The sequence below is a fragment of the Hemicordylus capensis genome, chromosome 1, assembly GCF_027244095.1.
Source record: "Hemicordylus capensis ecotype Gifberg chromosome 1, rHemCap1.1.pri, whole genome shotgun sequence".
In the NCBI taxonomy this organism is placed as follows: Eukaryota; Metazoa; Chordata; class Lepidosauria; order Squamata; family Cordylidae; genus Hemicordylus; species Hemicordylus capensis.
Window position 1 is genome coordinate 442918519 of NC_069657.1, and position 27296 is coordinate 442945814.

General features: G+C 44.7%; 1 protein-coding gene across 9 annotated transcripts in view; it reads right to left on the bottom strand.

Annotated features, from left to right (window-relative positions):
• Nucleotides 1–27296, bottom strand: part of CCDC88A (coiled-coil domain containing 88A) — a 249095-nt gene that overhangs the window by 45285 nt on the left and 176514 nt on the right. For all 9 annotated transcript variants that reach the window (XM_053246281.1, XM_053246272.1, XM_053246265.1 and 6 more), the window contains exons 18-22: nt 14820–14996; nt 9537–9698; nt 1432–1709; nt 1090–1233; nt 213–399 (exon numbers count right to left, since the gene is read on the bottom strand). In XM_053246281.1, the coding sequence (XP_053102256.1) occupies nt 213–399; nt 1090–1233; nt 1432–1709; nt 9537–9698; nt 14820–14996 (948 nt within the window). The remainder of the gene's footprint in view (nt 1–212; nt 400–1089; nt 1234–1431; nt 1710–9536; nt 9699–14819; nt 14997–27296) is intronic.

Sequence of the window (27296 nt, forward strand, 5' to 3'; positions counted from 1 at the left end):
AAAACATGTACTGAAAACTTAAATGCCACAGGACTCCTTCGCAGAATGTAGAATGTCAGACTTAATTTGTTCCTTACTTATACAAAGGCATTTTCAACTATTAAGAAAATTTACTGAAACCAGCATTTAAACTATTCCAGTAAACTAAAAAATGTGTGTATAATACTATAGAAGTCTAATAATACTCAATAATAATAATTCAAATTCATTACCTCACACTGATTATTCAGTTTTGTAGATGTAATGTCCAGCTGTTGGTACTGTTCTTTGAGCTTGGAAAATTCAGCTTCTAATCGTGTTTGTTCTAGTTTAGAATTGTTCAGTAGTGTTTTCAAATTCTTATGATCCATTTGGAGAACTTCATTCTCTTTCAAAAGTTGGTTGTAGGTATGATTTAGTCTGTAATTAAAACATGTCAGAAAGGGCATTAAAAGTTATTGAATTTCAAGTGATGTAACTTATAACAATTACAAAAAATTGTGTGTCAGTATATATCACATGAACGAGAAAAGAAAGGAGAGATTTATGTTATAATTTATACTCTATAACTAAAGGTCAACGTTCTGCACTTTATCTTTGATTTGTTGTCCATCTCTTCCCCTAAGTTCTCTAACTTTAATACACTGGCTGGCATATCACACAAGGGTAAATGAGCCCAGTGACGTTACATGCACACAGGTTGCCCAACAGTAAGCCCATTGGAAATAATAGACTTATTCTTGTAGTAGATCATGTGCACAAATTTTGCATTTGTGCAATTTTTGCAACTTGCATGCATGTAATATTACTGGGTGGATGTATCTTTGTGCAGTATGTCAGCCATTGTGTTAGAGAACGAGGTACTATAATTTTCAATTTTGAGCGGCTTATTACAAATCTAAATAAAGATTTTTTTTAAACCACTGAGGACAAGGGACCATCTGCTTATTGTTCTTTTTCTATGTAAACTGCTTTAAGAACATTCTCAATGAAAACTGGTATATTATATGAATAACAACAACCACCTTAATTTTAACAATGCAAAATGTACGTAGTGTATTTAATAATGAATTTACATAAGAAAATAATTTATTAGCTAAGCTTTCTTACCTATCATTTTCCTCACAGAGCTTTTTGTATTCTGCTGCGACAGTTTCATGCTTTTTGCTTTGCTGTAGCATCTTTTCTTGCTCTGCTTTGAGAGCTTTTTCCAGTTCTTCCAATTGCACCTTTTGTTTCAGCAACTGATTGTACCTATAAAATTGAATATATAACATGAAAAACTCTATTCTCAAGAACTGTAAATCTTATTGAGAATGCTGCTTCTGCTTTTGACAAGGATATAATTTTAAGGATTTAAAATATGACATTTGAAGTTGTTTTTATTTTCACAGATCAACAGCAGACAGTTTTTCAGATTTAGTCTTAATACTGATTTGACACACTAATCACCTGTCTTCTAAGTCCTTATGTTCCACCTCAAGATTCTTGTGTGCCGATTTAAGGTTTCCATGTTTGGAAATTAGAGATTCGTATTCAGCAGCTTGCCGTTCATGAAGCTGTTCCAGTTTTTCATGGTCTTTGACTAGGGAATCATACAGTGATCTCAAATCCTCCCGTTCTTTGATTATGGATTCATTCTCATTTTCCAAGGCAGACTGCTGAATCAGCAGCTGAGCATTCTGATTCATAAGAGATGTACTTTGCGAATTGATAGCTGAGTTTTCTACCTACAATTATCAACAGTGACATTACACAATGAATAATAAAGTCCTTTTAAACATATTGAATCAAATTAAACTTGCAGAGCTTTTTGCTCATTTCCTCAAGATCACTAACATGGAAATGCTGGGGGTCAAACTGGGGCCTTATATGTGCAAAGGATCTGACCAACCTCTGTGCTATATTTATTATTTATGTATTTATTTATTCAATTTTTATACCGCCCTTCCAAAGTGGCTCAGGGAGGTTTACAATTAAAACAAAATCATTAAAACCAATAACAGTTAAAACAAAAATATAAACAATATAAAACATCAATTAACAATTAAAACATCATAAAACACAATGAAACAACCAGAACAATTAAAACACCCTGGAAACCAGGTTATACCATTAAAACAATTAAAACTAATTAAAAATCCTGGAAGGCCAAGCCAAACAGGGTTTTAAGGGCTCTCCTGAAGGTCAATAAAGAATTCAGATTGCGGGTGTCAGCCAGGAGTGCATTCCACAGCCCAGGAGCAGCTACAGAGAAGGCCCGCCTCTGAGTCGCCACCAAACGAACAGGAAGTAACTGGAGACGGACCTCCTCAGATGACCTTAACATGTGGTGGGGATCATGTAGAAGAATGTACTCTCTAAGATAACTCGGACCCAAGCTGTTCAGGGCTTTAAAGGTAATAACCAGTACTTTGTATTTTGCCCGGAAACATATTGGCAGCCAGTGTAACTGTTTCAAAACAGGCATAATATGGTCTCTGTGGGTTGCCACGGAGACCAATCTGGCTGACACATTTTGAACTAACTGAAGTTTCCGGACTACATTCAAAGGCAGCCCCACGTAGAGCACATTGTAATAGTTGAGCCGGGAGGTTACCAGCTGATGCACCACTGTTTTGATGCACAAACAGGTTGCTTACCTGTAACAGATGATCTGGTAGTGGTTCTAGACATTCATAACAGTGGGTTTCTGTGCATGCACAGACCAGCTTCGGTTGGAATTTGTTAGCTCCTTGCGACGCCTACAACTGCCCTATGCATGTGACTGCAGTACCCTCTAGCGGCAGTTAGGTGTCCTCTTACTCAGTTTCTTGATAGCCGTCTAGTGTGTAATTCACATTGTTCAGAAAGGTAGGTCTCGCGTAGCCTGCTTGTGCCGAAGTGGGGATGGACGGGCGGGTGTTATGAATGTCTAGAACCACTACCAGATCATCGGTTACAGGTAAGCAACCTGTTTATCTGGTTAGAGGTTCCAGACATTCGTAATAGTGGGTGAATCACAAGCTACCCTGATGGTGGTGGGTGGCACAAGTTATTGGAGAACTCATTTCAGGACTGCCCTTCCAAAATCTGCCGCCGCAGCCATGAAGAGGTCCAGTGCATAGTGCTTGACAAAGGACTGGTGTGATGCCCAGGTCGCGGAAGTGCATATATCTTTAAAATTAATGCCAGTGAGATGTGCCGCCGAGGTGGCATATGCTCTGGTGGAATGCGCCCGTATAGACGGGGGCGGAGTCACACGCTGAAGGTCATAAGCTAGCTTAATTAGCTCTACCAGCCAATAAGAGAGCTTTTGTCTACTAGGCGAAAGTCCCTTGTGTTTACCCTTTTCACATACGAACAGTTGCTTCGTTTTCCTGACGTGCTGCATTGCTTTAAGATAAAACAGCAAAGCTCTACACACATCCAGCGGATACATCGAGTGCTCAAGGCGAGAGGAAGGGTTTCTGAAAAAGGTTGGTAGCATAATATCCGCATTTAAGTGAAAGTCTGTCACGATCTTAGGCCGGGAGTCCGGATCTAAACGCATAACCACGCGGTCAGGGTAGAACTTCGTGTAAGGATCATCTATATGGAGAGCTCAAAGCTCACTGACCCGTTTAGCAGTGGTAATGGCCACCAGAAAAAGCATGTTCAGGATTGTCAGTTTCATACTTGCTTTTGCCAGTGGCTCAAACGGCAATTCCATAAGGGCTGCCAGGACTAGAGACAAACTCCATTTTTCTGTTGGTGGCCTAATTGATGGGTAAAGGTTATTGATTCCCTTGAGGAAATCTTTACATCTCCTGTGTGTGAATACAGACCTGTCGTCCCAGCCACTATGACGTGCTGAAATAGCAACCATGTGTACTCTTATGGAGACGTTTGCCAGTCCACTGTTTTTTAAGCTGGTGAGGTAGAGCAGGACATCCTTGAGACTTGCCTATCTGGGCTGGAATCCATGGGTGGCAGCATAACTGCAAAATCTATGCCACTTAGCCCTGTAGCTGCATCTCATGGAGGACTTTCTAGTGTTGAGCAGGATCTTCTTCAGAAGCCTATCCTCCACGCCGTGAGACCTAGAGCCGACAAGTCCGGGTGTAGCCTGCGACCCTGGTCTTGTGAAATCAGATCCAGCCACCATGGGAGTCTCCTGTAGTTCCCCTGAGACAGTTTGAGTAGTGGCGTGAACCAAGGTTGCCTCGGCCACCATGGTGCAATTACAATTGCATGTGTATGCTCTTGAAGCAACTTGGCGACTACCTTGGTGAGAAGTGGAATCGGAGGGTAAACATAAAACACGCCTTGAGACCACTAATATTGAAAGACAATGCCCATGGATAACGGTCTCAGCCCCATTCTTGAACAATATAGGTCACACTTTCTTGTTTTGTGTTGTCACACATAGATCCACTTGGGCTCTTCCCCAAGATTGGAAGAACTGTTCCACAATTGTGGGATTTAACTCCCACTCGTGTTGAAGGAGAACCACGCCCCCAATCAGGTCTCTGCTCAGAGAATCTGCCAAGCAGTTCTGCGTTCCCTTGATGTGTATTGCTACAAGATGGATGGTCTTGGGAATACACCAGTTCCAGATCCATAGACTGAGGTTGCACAGAGACCTGGACACTGTGCCACCTTGTTTGTTCACATAGGCTATGGTCGTCGTATTGTCCATCTGTAGCTCGACAACGCGACCCCTTATGTGGTCCTTGAATGTCTGGAGAGCTTTGTATACAGCCAGGAGTTTCAGGTAGTTGATATGATATCGAGCCTCCATCGGAGACCATAGACCCTGTGCCCTGTGTTTGTCTAGAATGGGCCCCCCAACCCATCATTGAGGCATTTGTTGTAACGGTAATGGAGGGTTGCAGAGTCTCAAAAGGCACACCTCTAAATAAATTCTCCTGTTTCATTCACCACTGTAGAGAATACAGTACCCTTCTCAGAACTGAGATCTTTTTGGACTGTGGTTTGTTCCTTGGATGGTAAGCTCGGAAGAACCACTGCTGCAATATGCGAATCCTCAGTCTTGCGTACGAGACCGTCGTGGTACAAGACGCCATGAGGCCGAGTAGTACATGAACCTGTTGTGCCTGCTCCAATGGCGTCACATGAAAGGAGCTGATCAGGGCTCGTATTTGCTGGAAGCAATCTTCCGGAACATACGCCATTTGTTTCTCCATATTCAGTTGAGCCCCGATGTATTGCAGGCAAGTGGATGGATTCAAAAACGACATCTTCAAATTGATCTGGACCCCTAGTTCTTCCAGCAACGTGGTCACCTTTGCTATGTGGGTCAAGAGCTCCGGTCTGGTCCTGGCTATTAGAAGCCAATTGTCTAGGTAGGGATACAAGGACAGGCCCTGTGTCCTCAAATAGGTCACGATGACCCGCATGCACCTGGTGAACACTCTTGGTGCAGTGACCAGACCAAAGGGCAGGATGTTGTATTGAAAGATCTCCGCTTCTAGCATGAAGCAGAGATATTTGCGGACACTCTCCCGTATACCCACATGAAAGTAAGCATCTTTGAGATCGAGCGTTGCAATCCAGCGCTCCCTATGGAGTAGCAGAAGGATGGCTTGTAATGTCATCATGCAGAATTTTTCGTACTTCTATGTAGTGGTTCAGCCAGCGAAGGTCCATTATGGGACATATGCCCCCATCCCATTTGGGGATTTGAAAATACCGGGAATAAAATCCCATCCGACTCTGAGCCCACTACACAAGCGATATGGCTTCATCAACAACTGCTATACTTCTTCTCGTAGTACCAGAGTCTCGGGTGTGTACTTTATACCTGTAAAGGGTGAGATCTCCTTGAACCCCAGCACATAACCCGTTAGAATTATGCGGAGCACCCATTGGTCCGTTGTTATACGATGCCACGCTGGAGCGTAGCATGCCAGTTTGATGATTATTCTGTGTGGTAGCAAGGAGATGTTCTTCCCTGCGGAGGTGCTCAGTAGCAGTTTGTTGTTATCTTTGCTTGCCTTGCTGTGTGCAGTTGGTCTCAGGGTTAGATCAAAGCTGTTGCTTGTTCGATTGCGCCGCCTTATTACGTCCAGATTGATTATTTTTGTTCCTGGGGTAAAACGGCTTATTAAATCGCTGGTATTGTCACCTATATTCCCTGCGATCGTTCTAGCGATAAAACTGCTGCTTCCTCTGGTACTGCTGGTATGATTGGTATCTAGGGGCAGTGTTCCTTTGTGATAAGAAGGAGCGGGCAGTTAATCTTGACTTCTTCCACTGCTCCATCGTCTCATCAGTTTTGTCCGAAAACAGGCCCTTCCCATCAAAAGGGAGATTTTCAATGCGGTCCTCCATCTCCTGATGTAAGCCTGTGGCTCGCAGCCACACACACCGCCTCAGTACAATGGTCATCTTTGTAAAAGTAGCCTCAAATTATTTCACAAAATCCACTGGCTCTAGTGAGGCACGCTGGTCAAATAGGCTCTCCCAAAGGGAATGAGTATACTTTGCATGACAAGCAATATAATTTGCAATTATTATTGAAAGACAGGCAGTGGAATACTTGTAGGTGCGCCGTCCCAGCACAACTAACTTCCTGCCCTCTTTATCTGCCAGCATGGTGTGTCAGCGGCCTCCTTTGGCAGTAGTTGCGCAGTCCACCACTATGGAATTCGGTGCTAGGTGACGCACCAGGTACTCACTTTCATCCTCCTGGACACGGTACAGCGCCTCCAAGCGTTTTGAGGTAGGTGCAGAAGTCTGAATTACTTCCCATTCTGACTTGGTAGTTCTAGAAATGTGTGGCAACATAGGCATGTAGACTGGGTGCAATCCAGTAGCGGTCTTCATCATATTGTAGACCGGATTGTCCAAATCCGTCGTTTTTTGTTTCAGCTGCAACCCCAAGACCTGCGCCATCTCAGCCACGTGTTGATGATAACCCTTCATCTCCTCATTAGGCGAAGTGGAAGGGATCGCGACACATTAGCCCCTGGATCCAGCAAATTTGGCTCCTCCTGGTCCTTTGGCTCAGGTTCAGCGGAATCCGAAACATAACTGTCGCCGTCATCCACATCCTCATCACCAGAAGAGACCACTGGCGAAATATCAATTGGTGAGGTCTCTTGAACAGCGGGTCGTCTGGGTCATCTGTACTGAGCTAGGTATTGTGGGGAAATGAGCCTGCAGTGACACCGTGCATTGTTGTAGTAAGCCTGCAATGGTCTGGACAGCAGATTCAGTCCGGTGAACAGAAACTGTGAATGTGTGAACAGCAGAGTCCCTGATCTTAGGAGTCTGAGGCACAGGAGGTGCTGCTATTTGAAACACAGATTCCGTCTCTGCGGCATTTCCTGCAGTTGGTTCCATTCGCGTAGCCATTGTGTAAAAAGAGAGTATTTCTCCTGAGTGACCACAAAAGAACCATCCCAAGCTCCATGGGCAAAGGTCTGGAGACCGGCGTGCCTTTAGCCGAAAGAGATAGTGTCTTGGGCACTGCGATCTGGCTGTCGCTATCCTGGAAACCTGTGAAAGTGCCAGTAGAAGGAGTACTCTCCGCTGAGTCCCACAAACGCGTGAGCCTCCCCAAAGCGAGATCTCGCACCCCAAGGGGGGTTGTCAGTAGCATCCTCTTTCCCTCTACGTGGGCTCTGTCTCCCACATCATCATAGCACTCCCCTTCCTCGACGTCGGGTTCGGCGTCGACAATCACTGCTACTGTTTGTGAGACAGAGGATACTGGCTCTGGTCGAGTCGACATCGACGCCACCTTTGCTGCCTTCTACGCCGACCCCGATGTCGTCAAAACAGACTTCGGTCTAGTCTTTGATGTCGAATGTTCTCGATCCTTTGCGTGATGTCCTTCCTTCTACGCCGTATGCTCTTGATGCCGAGGGCTTGCCTTAGATGCCAAGCGATTCCAGTCCCAGGGCATCAACGGAGATTGACAAGGCGTCGATACCGGGGACAAAGAGATTGCCTGGTGTCGTGGTGGCTTAAAAGACTGGGAAGTCCAATGGCAAGGGGGTGCAGTAAGAGCCGCGGCCATGGTGCTCTTTGTGTCTGGATTTCTTCGCCAGTGGCTCGAGTGTCCGAGCCCTCTCCTTCCTCTTAGGGCTAGACGGAGGGCCTGTAGGCTTCTTGAATACCCCTGCGCCCTTCAATGTCGAGGGGGCCGATGTCAAGGCTCTCGATGCAAAGGCGGGCATCAGCTCCGCCGTTTGAGGCTGCAATTTTAAAGTGGGTTCCGGCAATGGTAACACCAAGGAAGCCTTTTTCAGCAATAGTGCCTCCTCCATTAAGTACACCTTAAGCCTCGCCTCACAGTTTTTCAGGGTCTGTTTATTAAAGGTTACACAGACCGAGCAATGCGAGGTATCATGCGCCTCTCCCAAACAAAATAAACAGCGGTCGTGGCCGTTGGTTGAGGGGAGTTTACCACGGCAGTTGGAGCACCGCTTAAACATAGTCTTCTCCTTACCCGACCTCTGTTTAGTACTCATTTGTAGCGTCTCGGCAAGAAGCGATACCAGTACGTCCAGTCTATGGTCAAAAGAGGGAGGCCGAGATTGATGCCAAATCCGAAGGGAAAACGAAAGTAGAATTGTCGTCCATTCCAGTCAGAAGGTAGTGTCCAAAATTTCATCAAATTTGAAGGGATATCCGAGAGAAGAGTCAAGAGTCCGTTCCAGTAGTCAATTTTGGAGGAAGAATTAATTTCAGAGGAGCAAACTGTTACGAGGTCTGATCCATATGGCGGTCAGAAAGAAAATGAGTAAGAGGACGCCTAACCACCGCTAGAGGGTTCTGCAGTCATGTGCACAGGACAGTTGTAGGCGTCGTGAGGAGCTAACGAATTCCAACCAAAGCTGGTCTGTGCAAGCGCAGAAACCCACTGTTATAAATGTCTGGAACCACTAACCAGATCACTATAGTTCCTTCCCAGCAATAAAATAGGGATGGGGATGATAATGTAAGTATTTAAGCCAGACTTATTCAGATAAATAGTGAACAGTTTTCTTTGTCAAACATGGGCAAGACTAAGCCACCTTCCACTCACATAAAACCTACATCAAATTTCATATGGGTTCTCCTTATCCTCCTTAATGCTCACACCTGTTCTAGAACACAGGGAGACCTATATGGCTTCTTGTTTTCTCCTATAAGATCCCTAAAAGAAGTAGATGTGTGAAACATAACATCTTTGCCCTAATGGTCCAATCAAGGATGATCTAGAGTAGAAAAGGCAAAAGCCACTGTTATGTACTGAATCACAGTATAGACTGAAAACAGCAAGGAGAGGTGAACATCCAAGAAATGGAATAATCTAGTCCAAAACATCTTCCCAGTGAGGGTAGGCTACCCAGTAACCTTACTTCCTTGTTCTTGGAGGCAAGGCCAGTCTCCAGATACTTGTATGGAGGGGTGTGCAATGACACTTCAAAAACCTAATCAAATTGTCTATATGCAATATATTAAATGAGCATCACGCTAACAAGATTGTTCTTGCTGCTCCTGCCATGTGGTTAACAGCAAATCTTTCATTTGCAAATTGTACGTTATAAACTGGGAGATAAATATATTTGTGAAAACAGAACCTGAAGCTTGGCATTCTGAGTTTGCAGGGTTGTATTTTGCTCCTGTAAGGAGACAGACTGTCTCTGAAGTGTCAAAATCTGGGCTTGCAAATTATTGTTCTGTGTCTCAAGATGCTTTAGTTGTGTTTTCAGGGCTTGCTTCTCTGCCTGCAGAGTTGCATTCTTGAAAAAGAAATAAAAATTCATTAAATGCACATTCTAGTTAGGCCAACAAAATATTGATTATATTCAGGGCTGAACAATATACCAAAACATTCCTAAGTCTGCAAACATCCAAATCTTTCAGTCAGAAAAAAAAATCACACAATACAAGTAAACCTGCATATGGCTGAGTTACACAATTTGTTTTGAGGGCAGTTTTTGCAAAATGGAGAGTAAGGAACCAGGAAGAATGACAAGAAATTTGAATTATAAACTATCCTGATTTGAAATTCTGAAATTTGAATTATAAAACTATTATAAAATTATCCTGTCCCCATTAGTTTTTGACTATATGAAGTTGCAAGATTTTATTCCCCACACTACAGCAACTGAGAAATTGGACAGTCTGTTCCAATGTCTGTAGGTAGATGAAAATGCAAAAACGGTAAAATCTTGGGCATGACAAAGCAAGTCAGAGTAAGACAGGACAAGCAAAGGAAACATTTTTGCTAGCAGTCCTGAAGTGCCTGCAGTTCTTCCTGACCAGCACTCCTTGTGATACAATATGGTTAAGAAGCTGATGTCTGGTTCTCGGGACTCCTTGCTTGAGCCCTGCAGTGCCCAATATAAGTTGCCTCATATTTTTATGAATGTCTCTGCAACAATCCGGGTCAGTCTTGGAGATGAGAGCTCGTCTTGTGGTAACAGGATTTGACCTGTCCCCCCTAGCTAAACAGGGTCTGCCCTGGTTGCATTTGAATGGGAGTCTACATGTTAGCACTGTAAGATATTCCTCTCAGGGGATGGAGCTGCTCTGGGAAGAGCAAAAGGTTTCAAGTTCCCTCTCTGGCTACCCTATAGGGCTGAGAGAGATTCCTGCCTGCAACCACGGAGAAGCCGCTGCCCGTCTGTGTAGACTTGGGAGCATATAGCTCCTCAGATATCCAGGGCTCAAACTGTAGACAGACCAATTGTCTGACTCAGTATATGGCAACTTCCTATGTTCCAGTCAGAAATGCAAGAAAATGAATTCTATAACAGAATTAGAATCGGTGCACAAACTATACAAATCCAGTTAGATTTCAAAACAGACCATCTAAAATGAGAAACCAACTGTCGTTGATGAGAGGCTTGTGGAATGTACTCTGGGGGAAGGAATAAAAACTGCCTCCACATGCACACAGTGATAGGCTCCAAGATATGTCTGTTGAATATGAATCTCTTCTATATGCAATGTAGTCAAATTCACAGACCTAATTTCTCAGAAGAGAAGCAATTCTTTGCCTAGAAACTGTAATTTATTTATTTCAATATTTATTTAGCGCATTTTTATACCATCCCAACCCAAGGTCCCAGGGAGGTTCACAACAAACAAAAACAACATTAAAATCAATTAAATACTAAAAACAGTTTAAAACAAATAATAAACAATCCAAAGTTTAAAAAGTTAAAAAGCTAAAAGGCCTGGGTAAAAAGATAAGTCTTTAGACACTTTTTAAAAGCCGCTAGAGATGGGGAGACTCTAATTCCCACGGGAAGTGCGTCCCAAAGTCTCGAGGTGACAACAGAAAAGGCCTGTCCCTGGGTTGCCAGCAGATGACATGAAGGTAGCCACAGACGAGCCTCTCCTGATGTACGCAGTGGGCGATGGGGATCATGCAGAAGAAGATGCTCTCTTAAGTACCATGGGCCTAAGCTGTTTAGGGCTTTATAGGTTATAACCAGCACTTTGTATTTTGCCCAGAAATGTATTGGCAGCCAGTGCAACTCCTGTAATATAGGAGTAATATGGTCTCTTCGAGATGACCCGGAGACCAAACTGGCTGCCGCATTTTGTACTAATTGTAGTTTCCGGACTATGTACAAAGACAGCCCCACATAGAGCGCACTGCAGTAATCAAGTCTGGAGGTTACCAACAAGTGTACTACTGTTTTGAGATAATGAACCTCAAGAAACAGACGCAGCTGGCGTATCAACCGAAGCTGATAAAAAGCGCTTCTACCTGGGGAACCAGGGAAAGGTGTGAATCCAGAAGCACTCCCAGACTGCGTACCTGTTCCTTCTGAGGAAATGTGACCCCTTATAGAACAGGTAGATCAATATCGCTTCCCGAGTGACAACCACGCACAATAAGTACCTCCGTCTCGTCTGAATTCAGTCTCAGTTTGTTATCCCTCATCCAGCCCACTACTGCTTCCAAGCAGGCATTCAGGGAGGATATGCCTTCTCCCGATGATGCTGATATGGAGAAATAGATCTGGGTGTCATCAGCATAGTGATAACACCCAGCACCAAATCTCCTGATGATCTCTGCCAACGGTTTCATGTAGATATTAAAAAGCATTGGAGATAGTATGGAGCCCTGAGGGACCCCAAATAAAAGCTCAGATTGTGAAGAGCAACAGTCTTCAAGCGACACCATCTGGGATCTGCCAGAAAGGTAGGAGCGGAACCACTGCAAAGCAGTGCCTCCCACTCCCAACACTCTCAGACGTTCCAGAAGGATACTATGGTTGATAGTATCGAAACCCGCCAAGAGATCCAAAAGGACCAACAGAGTCACACTTCCTCTATCAAGTCCCAATTGGAGATCATCTATCAGGCCAACCAAGGCAGTCTCCACCCCATAGCCCATCCAAAAACCAGTTTGAAATGGGTCTAGATAGTCAGTTTCCTCCAAGACAGCCTGGAGCTGGGAGGCCACCACCCTCTCAATCACCTTGCCCAACCATGGAAGGTTGGAGACAGGCCTGTAGCTACTAAACTCCAAAGGGTCCAAGGCTGGCTTCTTAAGAATAGGTCTAATAATTGCCTCCTTTAAACAAGGAGGCATCCTGCCCTCCCTCAAAGAGGTATTTATAATTGCCACCAGGCTCTCCACAACAACCCCATTGCCAGATAGTATAAGCCACATTGGGCAAAGCAGACAGGTGGTAGGACACATCGTTCCGAGCAGCTTGTCCACATCCTCAGGAGTCACAAACTGAAATTGATCCAGTCTAACCATACAAGAGGAGTTGCTGGATACCTCTGCATCTGACACTGCGTTAACTGTGGAGTCTAACTCTAGATCTAGATTGACCCGAATACGAGAGACTTTGTCCATAAAAAAGTCATTAAAAGCGTTACAGCGGGCAACTGATGGTTCCAAATTTGGATTCAGGGGAGTAAGGGGCCCTACTAGCCCCCTCACAACCCTGAATAGCTCCGCCGGATAAGAGCCTGCGGAAGCAATACGGGCAGAAAAGAAACACTTCTTTGCTGCACGTATAGCCAGAGCATAGATCTTTAAATGTGCTCTATGTCGCAATCTGTCGGATTCGAGTCGAGTCTTCCTCCACTTGCGCTCCAGGTGTCTACCTTGCCACTTCAGCTCCCGCAGATCTCCGTACACCAAGGAGCCATTTTTGAAGTGGGTCGGAGAGGACACTTAGGAGCGATCATGTCTACTTGTCCTGGTGAGCTGATTATTCCAATTCTCCACCAGGGCATCAACTGGATCACCGGCAGGGCCAACATTAAATCTTTCCAAGGCTTCTTGGAATCCTATTGGATCCAATAACCTTTTTGGACAGACCATTCTAATAGGTCCCTCACCCCTGCAGAGGTGGGACGCAATTGTGAGTCCAACCTTAACCAGATGGTGGTCCGTCCACGACAATGGGGAGATCACAGGAGTCCCCACCCATGGAACACCACCTTGATCAGAATGAACGATCAGATCAAGAGTATGACCAGCAATATGTGTCATTCCAGAGACCACTTGGGATAGGCCCATAGTTGTCATGGCCGCTATGAACAACTGAGCTGCACCAGATAACCCGGTCCCAAAGTGGATATTGGAGTCCCCCAGCACCATAAGCCTGGGGGACTCCAACACAAAACCCGAGACCAAGTCCACAAGCTCAGTTAGGGACTCTGTTGGGCAGCGGAGTGATCGGTACACCAACAGAAGTCCCAATCTATCCCTGGTCCCCAAACATATGTACACACATTCAGTACGATCAGATACTCTGATAGGGATCCTGGTAAGGGAGATATTATCCTTAAAGATCACAGCTACTCCACCTCCCCCTGCCCACACTCCCTTACCTGCTCCTCTACAGACTACCCTGGAGGAATAAACTGGGCCCCCAGCTTCTCCCAACCAAGTCTCTGCGATACACACCAGGTCAGCCCCTTCATCCCTGATCAAGTCATGGATTACTTCAGATTTGTTTTGGACTGACCTGGCATTACAAAGGAGCAAGGCAAGGTTCTGCGGGTTGTTGGCACTGCTCCCCAAGGTCAAAGAGCTGGCAAGGCAGCCGGAAGGGGAAACAGCTATTAAATTTCTGATTTCCCTTCCCCTGGCCTGCTGACCTGCCAACGTAACTTCTTCTATTCCCCACCACCACTGGAATAGCCGCACCGAGACCAATGGACACGCCCTCTGATCTCCCCATCTCCAGACAGACACCAAAACATTCAAAACAAATCTTACCCAAGCCTTACCTCAGCTGCCCCCCCAACCCTAAAAATGCTGAAGGGGGGGGCCTCACCCTCATTGCTCCTCAAAGTGACACTGAGTTGCTATAACATTTACAAGGACATATGAAAAGTACAACATATTAAATGCGAGAGATGCCAAATTATGTCTCAAGATCAGTGGCCCCTCTTCAGTGTGTGCATGTGCTAACAAGTTTTTTGATGTCCGCTCAGCTAATTTTAGATCCCATTCAGTTGAATCAGGAAGGCCCCACTCTGAATGCATGTTTGCACACACTGCCTTGATACTGCTGCCCAGAAAAAAACTCATTCTGCACACAGATGAAAAAAAAAAATAGAGGGAATACTGCTCAGAATGCAAAACCAGTACCAACTGGCAAGGTAATATATGAATCTTCCAAATTGCCATTGCTGAAAGCATACTCCATACAGGAAATCACAATGCTTAAAACGTCTTACCACATTCTTGGATAAGATGAGATCAGAGGCCCAGAGCTCTTAGGCTGTTCTTTGTACATATCTGATTTTGCAAGTGATTTTTATGCAGGCAGAATGTTGCTATGTAATACACGTTTATGTAATACACAGAATATGTAATACACGTTTTGACAATTTTTAACTAAAAACCATTCAAAATAATCAAAATTACTCACATTTCTTTCAACTTCAATCAATCTATCTTTGACCTTCAAAAGTTCTCTAGTAGTTTCCTGACTCTCTCTTTCCCATTTATTGACTGATTGACTTTCTTCACCCGTCCTTGAAGAACAATTTTGTACCATTTTTTCCTCTTCTTGTCTTTGCTTTAGGGCTTCATAATTCTTTTTAACCTAAAAATCAATTAATTCTATTTCAGATATATAAACTAGAACTCTAAAGCCTGTGTGTGTCAGGGCACTTTGAATACAACAATGAATTCCAAAAGTATTATTCCTGCTTCATATTGACAATGTCAGTGTTTGTGCATTGCACGAACAATAAGATATAAAAGGGGTTGTAATTAACACAGATTAATTCAAGATTTGTTTATGAATGAGGCAATACCAACAGCAAAAGGTAGTGTTACTTTTATCATATAGTTTGTGTTACTGCACAAAATATATGATGCATTGCAACCATGTTCTAACAAGTATCTCAGATAGATACACTGGGGCAAATATTTGGGGATGGAGTACCAATATATACCATGACTGAAAAACAGAACACAATAATTTAACATTACTTTGCAAGTTAAATTTATAATCCCTTTTAAATTTGATACTTATTCAATGCCTATCTTAGTTACAAAGTATGTGAACAGCCTCAAGAGTTTAAGCAGCACTATATGAATGCTAAAGATCACCTTGCTCCATGACATTAGAAGTCTATTATTCTTTCAGAAATTCAAGAATCAAAGGCCAGACCAACCGTAGTAACAGCTGACATCCTGATTAATGTTGCATGTGTGCTTCAAACAGCGTGCATGCACTACACTTGTGTTTCCAAAGCAGGAGCCCTCTTGTACAAGTATAGGACTAGTTTAGAGATCTCTTGCAAGCACTCTATTACATCAGAAACACAACTTTCAATGTAAGAGTGCCTGCGCTTCAGAAATGTAGGGGCTCTCTGCATTTGCACTGTTGTTTGAAGCACGCACACAGTATTAGTCAGAATGTCAGCTATTAAGTGTAGATTGGTGCAAAAATTATGAATTCAGTATGACCATCTTCTGTTTATGAGACATTTTTAAAAAAGGATAAACAGGTTGCTCTCCTTTAACAAGATCTGTAAGAGATTCATAGACAGTCACAATCCTGGGTTCTGCACCTTCACAGAACCTTGGGGGTGGAATACTCCAGTTCCTCGTGGTGCTCTTGCACCACCCCTCATACACAGCACAACCATTTACTTTGGCTGTTTTTAACGGGACTAATTTCTGCTGCCATTGGTTCAAATATCTTCTCTATCAGAGTTGAAAGAACCAAGGAAAGGCTCTACAGCTCAACTGGCTGCCTAATCAGAGGATATAGGTTTAAGCCTTTCAGGAACCTTTTGCAATCTGGATGAGAAAATACAATCTTTCCATACTATCACTTATGTTTTGAAAAACTTGACTGCTACCAAGTGAACCCTGAAGGAGACATTAGCTAATCCACTGCTTTTTGAGCTTGTCAAGTACAACACTTATCTTATTGTTGCAGCTTCAGGATTAAACCCTGATTTTTGTGTAAGACACAAATCTCTTCCACTTGCAGGCACAATTACACTGGACATTTTCTTTACATTTAAAAGTATCTTATCTGGAAGCCGACTCTCCACGCTATGAGCCTCAGGGTTTCTAAGTTGCAATGGAGAATCTGAACCCCATCCTTGAACAGCAAGTCTGGGTATTGTGGTAGTCACCAATATCTGTGTCCTGAGAGTCGAAGTAGTAGTGAAAACCATGCCTGGCATGGCCACTATGGGGTTAGTAGAATGCAAGGTGTGTTCTCTTGCAGAATCTTGGCTACCACTGGTTGGGATATGGAGGAAATATGTAGAGTAGTTTGGTCCTCCAGCTCCATTGGAAAGCATCCCCTCTGAAGTTTCTCCCTAGATCTGCCACTGAGCAGTACTTAGTACATTTTTTTGTTCTTCTCCATTGAGAACAGATCTAAAGTTGACGTTACCAAGCACCTGAAGATTTTTGCCAAGTATCATTCATGGTGCTGTAAACCTCTAGGTGCTCTGCTCAAATAATCCGCAAGAACATTTTCTGTCCCTTTTATGTGCAAGTCCATCAGAAAAATCTGATGAGCTATGCGCCAAGTCCATATCTGTACACTCAGGACACAAAGGGATCACGAAACTGTACCCCTTGTGTGTTTAGGTACACAGTGGTGGTTGTATTGTCTAATTCCACTTGGACCACCTTCCTCTGTAATAATGGTAGGAAGGATTTTAGTGCTAGAAATACAGCCAGCAATTCCAGGAAGTTTATATGGAACTTCCTCTGCTGCCTTCCCCATACACCTTGCATCCTGCAACCCCCGCAGTGTGCGCCCCACCCTGTAAGGCAAGGGTGTCAAACTCAATTGGGAGGTGGGCCGGATTTGATTCCAATGTACCTCTAGGGGCTGCAGCCACCTCGCACCTCTGTCTTGCACCTGCTTCATGCTGCTGCCTCATGCCGCCACCCTCGCCTTCTTGCCTAGTCCCATCTGTTGGGTGGATGAGTGAAGAGGAAGGGGGTGGGTGAGTGAAGGGGAAGAGAGAGCAAAGAGTGTGGCACCGATGGGGAGGAGAAGCAGAGATCCTGTTTTATACATCAGCCCCGCCATAAGCTGCAAGCTTACTTCTTCCTGCTCCTGGTGCATCGCCTTTCCTTCCTTCGCCAGTCCCGTCACACTTCCTAGTGCTCACTGGCCACTCTCTTGGCTTCTTGCTGAAATGGATGCCAACCTTGCCTTCTGGCCGCCCTTGCTGGTCCTGCTGCATCTGAAGCTTCTCCCCACATAGTTGAGACCTGTCTTCGCTGTCAGCAGTTTACAAAGCAGGACTGGGGTGTTCTCAGGGACCTATTTGTACAATGGGGAGTCCCGACTCTGGACCTGTTTGCTTCCCAGGAAAACGCTCAATGTGCCTTATATTGCTCCATGGGAGGGGAAGGCAAGGGCTCTCTAGGCAATGCTTCCGTCCTTTCTTGGATGGGCCCTCTTCTGTATGTGTTTCCCCCGTTTTCTCTAAGTCTGAGAGTCCTGTGCAAACTGAGGGTAGATCACGCCAGGGCCATCCTGACATCCCCGTGGCGACACAGGAGGCCTTGGTTTCCAGTCCTGAGGCACTTGGCAGTGGATTGGGTGTGCCTGACAGCCCTACCAGACCTGCTGGTAGTTTTGCCCGGTTGTCTAGACGGATAGTTTTTCCTCTCTGCCATTAGGAAATAGAAATATTACTCGATCGTTGAGACCATTTGTCTGGTCGTCCAGATGGATAGTTTCCACAATTGGATTTTGCTATCAATTGGCTCATAAGCAGTTGCCTGCAGCCATTAAGGTGCACTCCGTTAGGTCTGTGGCGGCCTCTGTGGCCTCTGATTGTGTGGTCCCATTGGACACTATATGTCAGGCAGCTACTGGGCTTCGTCCCAATCATTCACCCATCATTATGCTATTGATGTTGTATTTGGCAGGAGCGTCCTGCAGTCACTTTTTACTTGATGTACCTGTTCTAAATAAATGATTCTGGCATTTGATCCCTCCTCCTTGGGTGTTAGCTTGTTATGCACCCATTAGTGTAAAAGACAGAGAACATGTCGAAGAACTACAGGTTACTCACCTGTAACGTTGGTTCTTTTAGTGGTCATCTGTTCTTTTACATGCCCTCCCATCCTCCCTGTGAGGTTCACTGAGGCTGGACTCCATGACTGAGGGGATGAGGAGTGGTGCAGCCGCATATAGCAGCTGGGGGCGGGGTTCCCACCCAAAGCAGGAGAGTTGAGCTTGTTCAGTTCCGACGAGGTCTCTGCGCAGGCGCATAGCCCATTAGTGTAAAAGACAGAGACCATGTCAAAGAACGGGAGTAGAAGCCTTCTCTCTGACATATCCACTGCACAAGGGCGCTCCCTTTCGCAATAAAACCTTCACCTCCTTGATTAGCGTAGAAGTTGCAGGAATATATTTTATGCCTGCATAAACAGGTAGGGTTTTGAACTCTATTGCATAATCAGGAGTGATAATGTGCAGCACCCAAATATCTGATGTTATGGTTTGCCAAGAAGGTGCATAATGTGCTAGTCTTATGGTGGCGGTGGTTTGGAACGGATGCCCACTAGGAGAGCATTACAGAGTCTGGGGGCAATAACTGAGAAGGGCTTGTCCCATGTGCATGACAGCCAAGCCTCCCTCATTGTCATCACATGAAGCAAAGCCCCTTCATATGACCTCATCAAGTGGGCAGAAACCCTTGCGAGCAGGTAGCCCCTCAGATATACAGGGCTCAATTTGTTAAGGGCTTTCAAGGTCAAAACCAGCATCTTGAATTGGCCCTGTAAACAAATTGGAAGGCAAAACAGCTCTTTCAAAATGTGACTATTATGATCACATCAGGCAGTTCTGGATAAAATCCTAGCTGCCGCATTTTGCACTAGCTGAAGTTTCAGAATATTCTTCAAGGGGAGCCCCATGTAGAACGTGTTATAGTAATCCAGCCATGACATGACTAAGATGTGGGTAACTCTGGCCAGATCTGCCTTCTTGAGGAAGGGACGCAGCTGGCACACTACTTGAAACTGTGCAAGGGCACCCCTTGCCAACGCCTTCACCTGAGCTTCCAAAAGCAGAGCTGGGTCCAGCAATACCCCCAAACTGCATATCTGCTCTTTCAAGGGGAATGCAACCCCATCCAGAATCCCCTCATCCCAACTGGCTCTCCTATTGACCAACAGCACCTCCATCTTGACTAGATTCAATCTCAGTTTATTAGCCCACATCCAACCCATCACTGCCTCCAGCACCTGACTCAGGACATCCACTACCTCCCTAGGATCGGGTTATAAAGAGAGAGAGCTGATTGTCTTCTACATATTGCTGACAATTCAGTCCAAGTCCCCGGATAACCTCTCCCAGTGGTTTCATGTAGATGTTAAACAGCATGGGGGACAAAACTGAACCCTGCAAGACAACACAGGCCAATGGCCAAGCAGTAATCCCCCAGAACCAGCTTCTGGACCTTCTCCCCGAACAAGGACCGAAGCCACTCAACTTCCTCATTAAACAAACACTTCCTGGCAGAAGGAAGGCCTTCAATCTCTCCTTTCATATCTGTTTGCAAGTTTGCAGAGCATAGTCAAGCATGCCTTCTCATTAACACCACAGTTGCTAAAGCTCGAGACTCTGTTTCTGCCAAGTGCTTGGCAGTGCTCAGGTGTTGATGAGTGATGTCAGTGCTTTGCAAAGGTACAGTGCAAAGACTTTGCAAAGGTACAGTGAGACAGGCAGAGCTGAGAGGTCTCAATGTGTGGATAAGACATTGGTGCCGGGAGGAGGGGTTTAGATTTGTTAGGCACTGGCATACATTTTGGGGCAAGCAAGGCCTGTACAAAAGGGACAGGTTGCACTTGAACCAAGATGGGACCAGACTGCTGGCGCTTAAAATCAAAAAGGCTGCAGAGCGACTTTTAAAATAACACCTGGTGAATAGCTGACAGTAGCTGGGCAGTGTCCAGTTCAGCAAATGCCATCCTTAAAAGTGCAAGGGTATAAAGGATTCAGATAAAACAGAAGGGGACAGAGCAGAACCACATAAAGAGCAGACAGGAGGCTGTGCTAGCTTAAAGAGCCTAAAGAAAGATAGCACACATTAGGTGAGAGATTCAGCATATAGGTGCTTATATGCCAATGCCAGAAGCCTCCAAGCCAAGATGGATGAGCTGCACTGCTTGGTTGCTTACACAGAAATAGATATAGTGGGCATAACAGAAACATGGTGGAACAGTAAGAACCAGTGAGACACTGTTATCCCTGGATATAAACACTATAAAAAGGATGGGGGCGCGCCTTAGAGGTGGAGTAGCACTGTATGTTAAAGAAGTGATAAAATCTACTAAGCCTAAGAGGACCAGAGTCCTCCACAGAAACACTGTGGGTGACAATACAAGGCCCGAAAGAAATGTGCTACGGGGGATGTCCTATCGCACTCTGGTTCAAAATGCTGACAGTGACTGGGAGTTGCAGGAGGAAATCAGGGAGGCTTCAAAAAGAGGCAGGGCAGTAATAATGGGTGACTTAAATTGCCCACATATAGACTGGGTAAATTCACAGTCAGGTCATGACAAAGAGGCTATGTTTCTAGGTACGCTGAATGGCTGTGACTTAGAACAGCTGGTCTTGGAACCAACCAAAGAGAAGGCGACCTTGGACTTAATCCTGAGTGGCACCCAGGATCTGGTGCGTGATGTCAGTGACATTGACCCTTAAGGGAATAGTTACCACAGTGCGATCAAATTCAGCATACATGCAGGGAGAGAATCAGCAAGGAAGTCTAACAGAGACGCTTTGAATTTCAGAAGAGGAAACATCTCCAAAATGAGGAGTATAGTGAAAATACATCCAACAGATTATTACATAGAGTGCATTCGAAGATCTATGTTCAGGCAATACACGTGGCAAAGAAGCTATTCTTTTCCTCCCGTATCGCATCTGCAAGCTCACATCCGGCGGAGTTGTTCAGGGTTGTGAAGGGGCTTATATGCGGCCCTTCCACCTTGAACTGGTACTTGGAACCAACAATTACTCACTGTGACGTTTTAAATGAGTTTTTTGTTGACAAAATCTCACATTCGGGCCAACTTAGATTCAAACTCCACAACTGTTACAGAATCTGATGCCGAGGTGTCCAGCAGCTCCTCTTGTGTGATGACCCTGGATCAATTTCAGTTTGTGAGTCCTGAAGATGTGGACAAGTTGCTCAGAATGGTGTGGCCTACCATCTGTCCTCTTGATCCTTGGCCAACATGGCTTATACTATCTGGCAGGGAGGCTGTTGTAGAGGGTCAGGTAAAGATTATAAATGCTTCTCTGAGGGAGGGCAGGATGCCTCACTGTCTTAAAGAAGGAGATCAATAGACCGCTTCTAAAGAAGCCTGCCTTGGATCCCTCAAAGTTAAGCAACTACCGGCCTGTTTCCAAACTTCCATGGCTTGGAAAGGTGATTGAGAAGGTGGTGGCCCTCCCAGCTCCAGGAAATCTTGGAGGAAACTGATTATCTAGACTCATTTCAAACTGGCTTTCGGGTGGGCTGTGGGGTGGAGACTGCCTTGGTTGGCCTGATAGATGATCTCCAAATGGGAATTGACAGAGGCAGTGTGACTTTGTTGGTCCTTTTGGATCTCTCGGCGGCTTTTGATACTATTGACCATAGTATCCTTCTGGAACGTCTGCGGGGATAGGGGGTGGGAGCACTGCTTTGCAGTTGTTCAGCTCCTACCTCACGGGCAGATTCCAGATGGTGTCTCATGGAGACTGTTGTCCTTCAAAATCTGAACTTTTGTACTGTGTCCCTCAGGGCTCTGTATTGTCTCTGATGTTGTTTAACATCTATATGAAACCACTGGGAGAGATCATCAAGAGATCTGGTGGAGGGTGTTATCAGTATGCTGATGAAACCCAAATCTACTTTTCCATGTCAGCCTCATGAGGAGAAGGCATAACCTCCCTAAATGCCTACATGGAGGCAGTAATGGGCTAGATGAGGGATAACAAACTGAGGCTGAATCCAGATAAGATAGATGGAAACACTTATTGTGCGGGGTTGGAACTCGGGAGACGATATTGATCTGCCAGTTTTTGATGGGGTCACCTCCCACAGAAGGTACACAGTCTGGGGCTGCTTCTGGATCCGAGCCTCTCCCTGGTGTCACAGGTTGAGGCGGTGGCCAGAAGTGCCTTCTATCAGGTCCGGCTGATTCACCAGCTGCATCCATTTCTTGAGATGAACAACCTCAAAACAGAGGCACATATGCTGGTAACCTCTAGGCGGTATTACTGCAATGCACTCTATGTGGGACTGCCTTCATACATAATCTGGACACTGCAGTTGGTCCAGAATGCGGTGGCCAGGTTGGTCTCTGGATCAATCTAGGACAGGGATCCTCAATGTTGGGCCCCCAGATGTTCTTTGACTTCAACTCCCATAATCCCCAGCCAAAGGCCACTGGGCCTGGGGATTATGGGAGCTGAAGTCCAAGAACATCTAGGGGCCCAACGTTGAGGATCCCTGATCTAGGAGAGACCATATCACTCCTGTGTGGAGAGAATTACACTGGCTGCCAATAAGTTTCTGGGGAAAATACAAAGTGCTAGTTATTAACTATGAAGCCCTAAACAGTTTAGGCCCTGAGTATTTAAAGAAAATGTCTTCTTCGCCATGAGCCCCACCGCCTGTTGAGATCATCTAGAGAGGTTCGCCTGCAGTTGCTGCCAATGTGTTTTAATGATTAATGATTTAATGATTTTAATGTTAATATTTTTAATGTTTAAATGATTTTAATTGTTTAATTGATTTAGTTTTGATTTAACTGCAAAATTGATTGTAATTGTTTTTCTTTGTTTTAAACCGCTCTGAGCCATTTTTGAGGGGCGGTATATAAATCAAATCAAATCAAATCAACTCAAATCAATAAAGCTGAAAGCTTTATCTAGCTTTATTACTAGAAACCCAGTTAGATTGTATACTCAAGAAGAAGAAAGGTACCACTAAGTCCAGGAGGATGCCAGCATGGCTAACAGGTAACATCAAGGAAGCCATAAAAGGGAAGAAGACTTCCTTCCAAAATTGGAAGGCCTGTCCAACTGAAGAGAACAGAAAGGAACACAAACTCTGGCAAAAGAAATGCAAGGTGACAATAAGGGAGGTGAAAAGAGAGTTTGAGCAACATTTAGGTTGACTCAGCCTTCCATCCTTCCGAGGTCGGTAAAATGAGTACCCAGAATGTTGGGGGCAATATGCTAAAATCATTGTAAACCGCTTAGAGAGCTCCAGCTATAGAGCGGTATATAAATGTAAGTGCTATTGCTATTGCTATTTAGCTAAAAGTATCAAGGGGAATAACAAAAGCTTCTTTAAATACATCAGATGCAGGAAAACTGCCAGGGAGGCGATTGGATTGTTAAGCCAGTGAGAGAGTGAAAGGGATTATTAAGGAGAATATGGAGGTTACAGAGAAATTAAATGAGTTCTTTGCATCCATCGTCACAGCAGAAGATACTGAGCATATACCTCTTCCCTGAACCAGGCTTTTCGGGGATGGAGGCTAAAAAATTGAGTCAGACAGAAGCGACAAGAGATGGAACTGAGTGAATAAATTAAATAGATAAAATGTTCTAAACTGTCTGGAAAAATGGAAAACTAGCAAATCGCCAGGGCTGGATGGCATTCATCCAAGAGTCCTCAAAGAACTCAAATGTCAAATTGCTGGCCTCCTTGCTAAAATATATAACTTATCCCTACAATCAGGCTCTGTACCAGAGAACTGGAAAGTAACAAATATAACACCAATTTTCAAAAAGGGATCTAGGGGTGATCCGGGAAATTACAGGCCGATTAGCTTAACGTCTGTTCCAGGCAAATTGATGGAAGGCATTCTCAAGGATAAAATTGTAAAGCACATAGAAGAACAGACCCTGCTGGGAGAGATCCAGCATGGCTTCTGCAAAGGTAAATCTTGCCTCACCAACCTTTTGGAGTTCTTTGAGAGTGTCAACAAGTGTGTGGATAAAGGTGATCCAGTTGACATAGTATACCTGGACTTCCAAAAAGCTTTTGGCAAAGTTTCTCATTAAAGACTCTTGAGAAAACTTGGCAGTCATGGGATAAGGGGACAAGTACATGTGTGGATTGCTGACTGGTTGAAGGAAAGGAAACCCAGGGTAGGTATAAATGGAGAGTTTTCACAATGGAGGGAAGTAAGAAGTGGGGTCCCCCAGGGATCTGTACTGGGACCGGTGCTTTTTAATGTATTCATAAATGAACTAGAAGTTAGGATAAGCAGCAAGGTGGCCAAATTTGCAGATGATACCAAACTCTTTTGGGTAGTGAAATCCAAAACAGATTGTGAGGAGCTCCAAAAGGAACTCTCCAAATTGGGGGAGTAGGCAGTTCAGTGTTGGCAAGTGTAAAGTGATGCACATTGGGACAAAAAACCACAACTTCACATATACGCTGATGGGATCTGAGCTGTTAGTTACTGATCAGGAGGGGGATCTTGGGGTTGTAGTGGACAGCTCGTTGAAAGTGTCTGCTCAATGTGCAGCAGCTGTGAAAAAGGCCAATTCCATGCTAGGGATCATTAGGAAGGGGATTGAAAATAAAACGGCTAATATTATAATGCCCTTAGACAAAACTATGGTGCAGCCACACCTGGAGTACTGCGTACAATTCTGGTCACCACATCTTAAAAAGGACATTGTAGAACTGGAAAAGGTGCAGAAGAGGGCAACCAAGGTGATCAGGGGCCTAGAACACCTTCCTTATGAGGCAAGGCTACATCTGGGGCTTTTTAGTTTAGAAAAAAGACAACTGTGGGGAGACATGATAGAGGTCTATAAAATCATGCATGATGTAGAGAAAGTGGATAGAGAGAATTTTTTCTTCCTCTCACATAAGACTAGAACCGGGGTCATCTCATGAAATTGATTACCAGGAAATTTAGGTCCAATAAATGGAAGTACTTTTTCACACAATGCATAATCAACTTGTGGAATTCTCTGCCACAAGATGTGGTATTGGCTACTAGTTTGGTTGGCTTTAAGAGGGGTTTGGATAACCTCATGGAGGAGAGGCGTATCAACGGCTACTAGTCGGAGGGCGATAGGCCACCTCCAACCTCAGAGGCAGGATGCCTTTGAATACCAGTTGCGGGGGAGTAACAGTAGGAGAGAGGGCATGCCCTCAACTCCTGCCTGTAGGCTTCCAGAGGCATCTGGTGGGCCACTGTGTGAAACAGGATGCTGAACTAGATGGGCCTTGCGCCTGATCCAGCAGGGCTGCTTATCTACAAATATTTTCCGGAAGTACTCTGGGAGATCTTTAATATCCTGGTATAACTTCTCCCATACAGAATGGTGAAATTTTGCCATGCAGGCTACATAGTTCATGATCTTAAATTGATAACCATGCTGTCGAATACACTCTTAGTCCTAGGTTGTCAATTTTGTCTACTGGCACAGAATGGCAGCATTTGGAAGAGGTAGTGCAGTCGATCACTAGTGAATTTGGTGTAGGATGCTTCAACATGAAAGAACAGTCATCCTCCTGCACCTGGTAAAGGCCTTACAACCTTTTAAATCCTAGTGTGGAAGAGCTGAGTGTCTCCCAGGCTGACTGAGCAGCTTTAGATATTACTGGGAACATGGATAGAGCAATCAGTTGAGTTGACTGGCATGCTGTAACCCCTGCTAAATTGAGCATAAAGGCACCCTTTAAAGTGGTGATTCTCTTAGATTTAGAAGGGGGAGAGCAACTGACCCTATCCAACCCAGCACAGCATCCCTCCCTTGGCTGTTGCTGGTGTTTGCCTTGTGTTTCTTTTTAGATTGTGAGCCTTTTGGGGACAGGGGGCCATCTTATTTATGTATTTATTTTTCTATGTAAACCACTTTGAGAATTTTGTTGAAGAGCGGTATATTAGTAGTAGTAGTAAAGTCATAAGCCAGAACTTTAATCTCATGAGGTATGTTTATTTCTAGACCTACAGCCTCAGCCATTTCAGATAGCTGCACATGGTAGGCCTTCAATTCCTCGATAGGGGAAACTGAAGGCCTAGCATGGACATTTTCATTCGGAGATGGGTCAGAAGGATGTTAAGTTGCAGCAGACTCAGAATCAGAGGATGATCCATAATCCTCCTCTGAGGAGAGCCTCCCCTCATCCTGAATTGCCTGTGCAGATATTACTTAACCTGTGAGCTGAGCTCACAAATGGACCCTGCAGACACCATTTGTGCCATCTGCACATGTGAAGATTGGGTCTGCATAGCAGAAGATGTAACCACTGGTGGTTGAATTACTTGAGATGACCCCAAAGATGTAGATGGGCCTGCAACAACTATTGGAGTTTTAAAAACTGGATCTCTCCAATACGCTTGGGTAATAGGTGGTGCTGCCCCTAGACTTGCTGAATGGATTTGGTTGTCTCTCACGCACTCCATATAAGAAGCCCCTTGTGCTTTCCACAGGCAATATTCTTCATAATTGTATGGGAGCTCTGGAAATACAGTGCAATGTCATTCCCTGCATTCATCCCACTCTCTTGCAGCCCTGTGGCTATGAGAGCAGTTGTATGTTGCACGAGAACCCCAATGACCTGTGCACTTACAGTGGTGTGTGCACAGAGAAGTCCTCACTAGCATCCTCTGCTAGGTAGCTATGGCTGGTGTGCATGGAGGATTGCAGAAAGTAAAATGTAGCTGTTGACACTGATGGGGTGTTTGGTACATCCACAATATCATCATTCAGTTCCTCCTCAAACCTAGACCTTGACTGAGAAACCCTTTAAAGATGGAAATAGATGGTGTGCTCTCTGTGGAGTCAAGGAGAGATAACAGGGACAGAGTGGTAACTTGATCCAATGTACTCTCTATCTCTCGTAGTATTGGGAGAAAGAGACATTGTGTC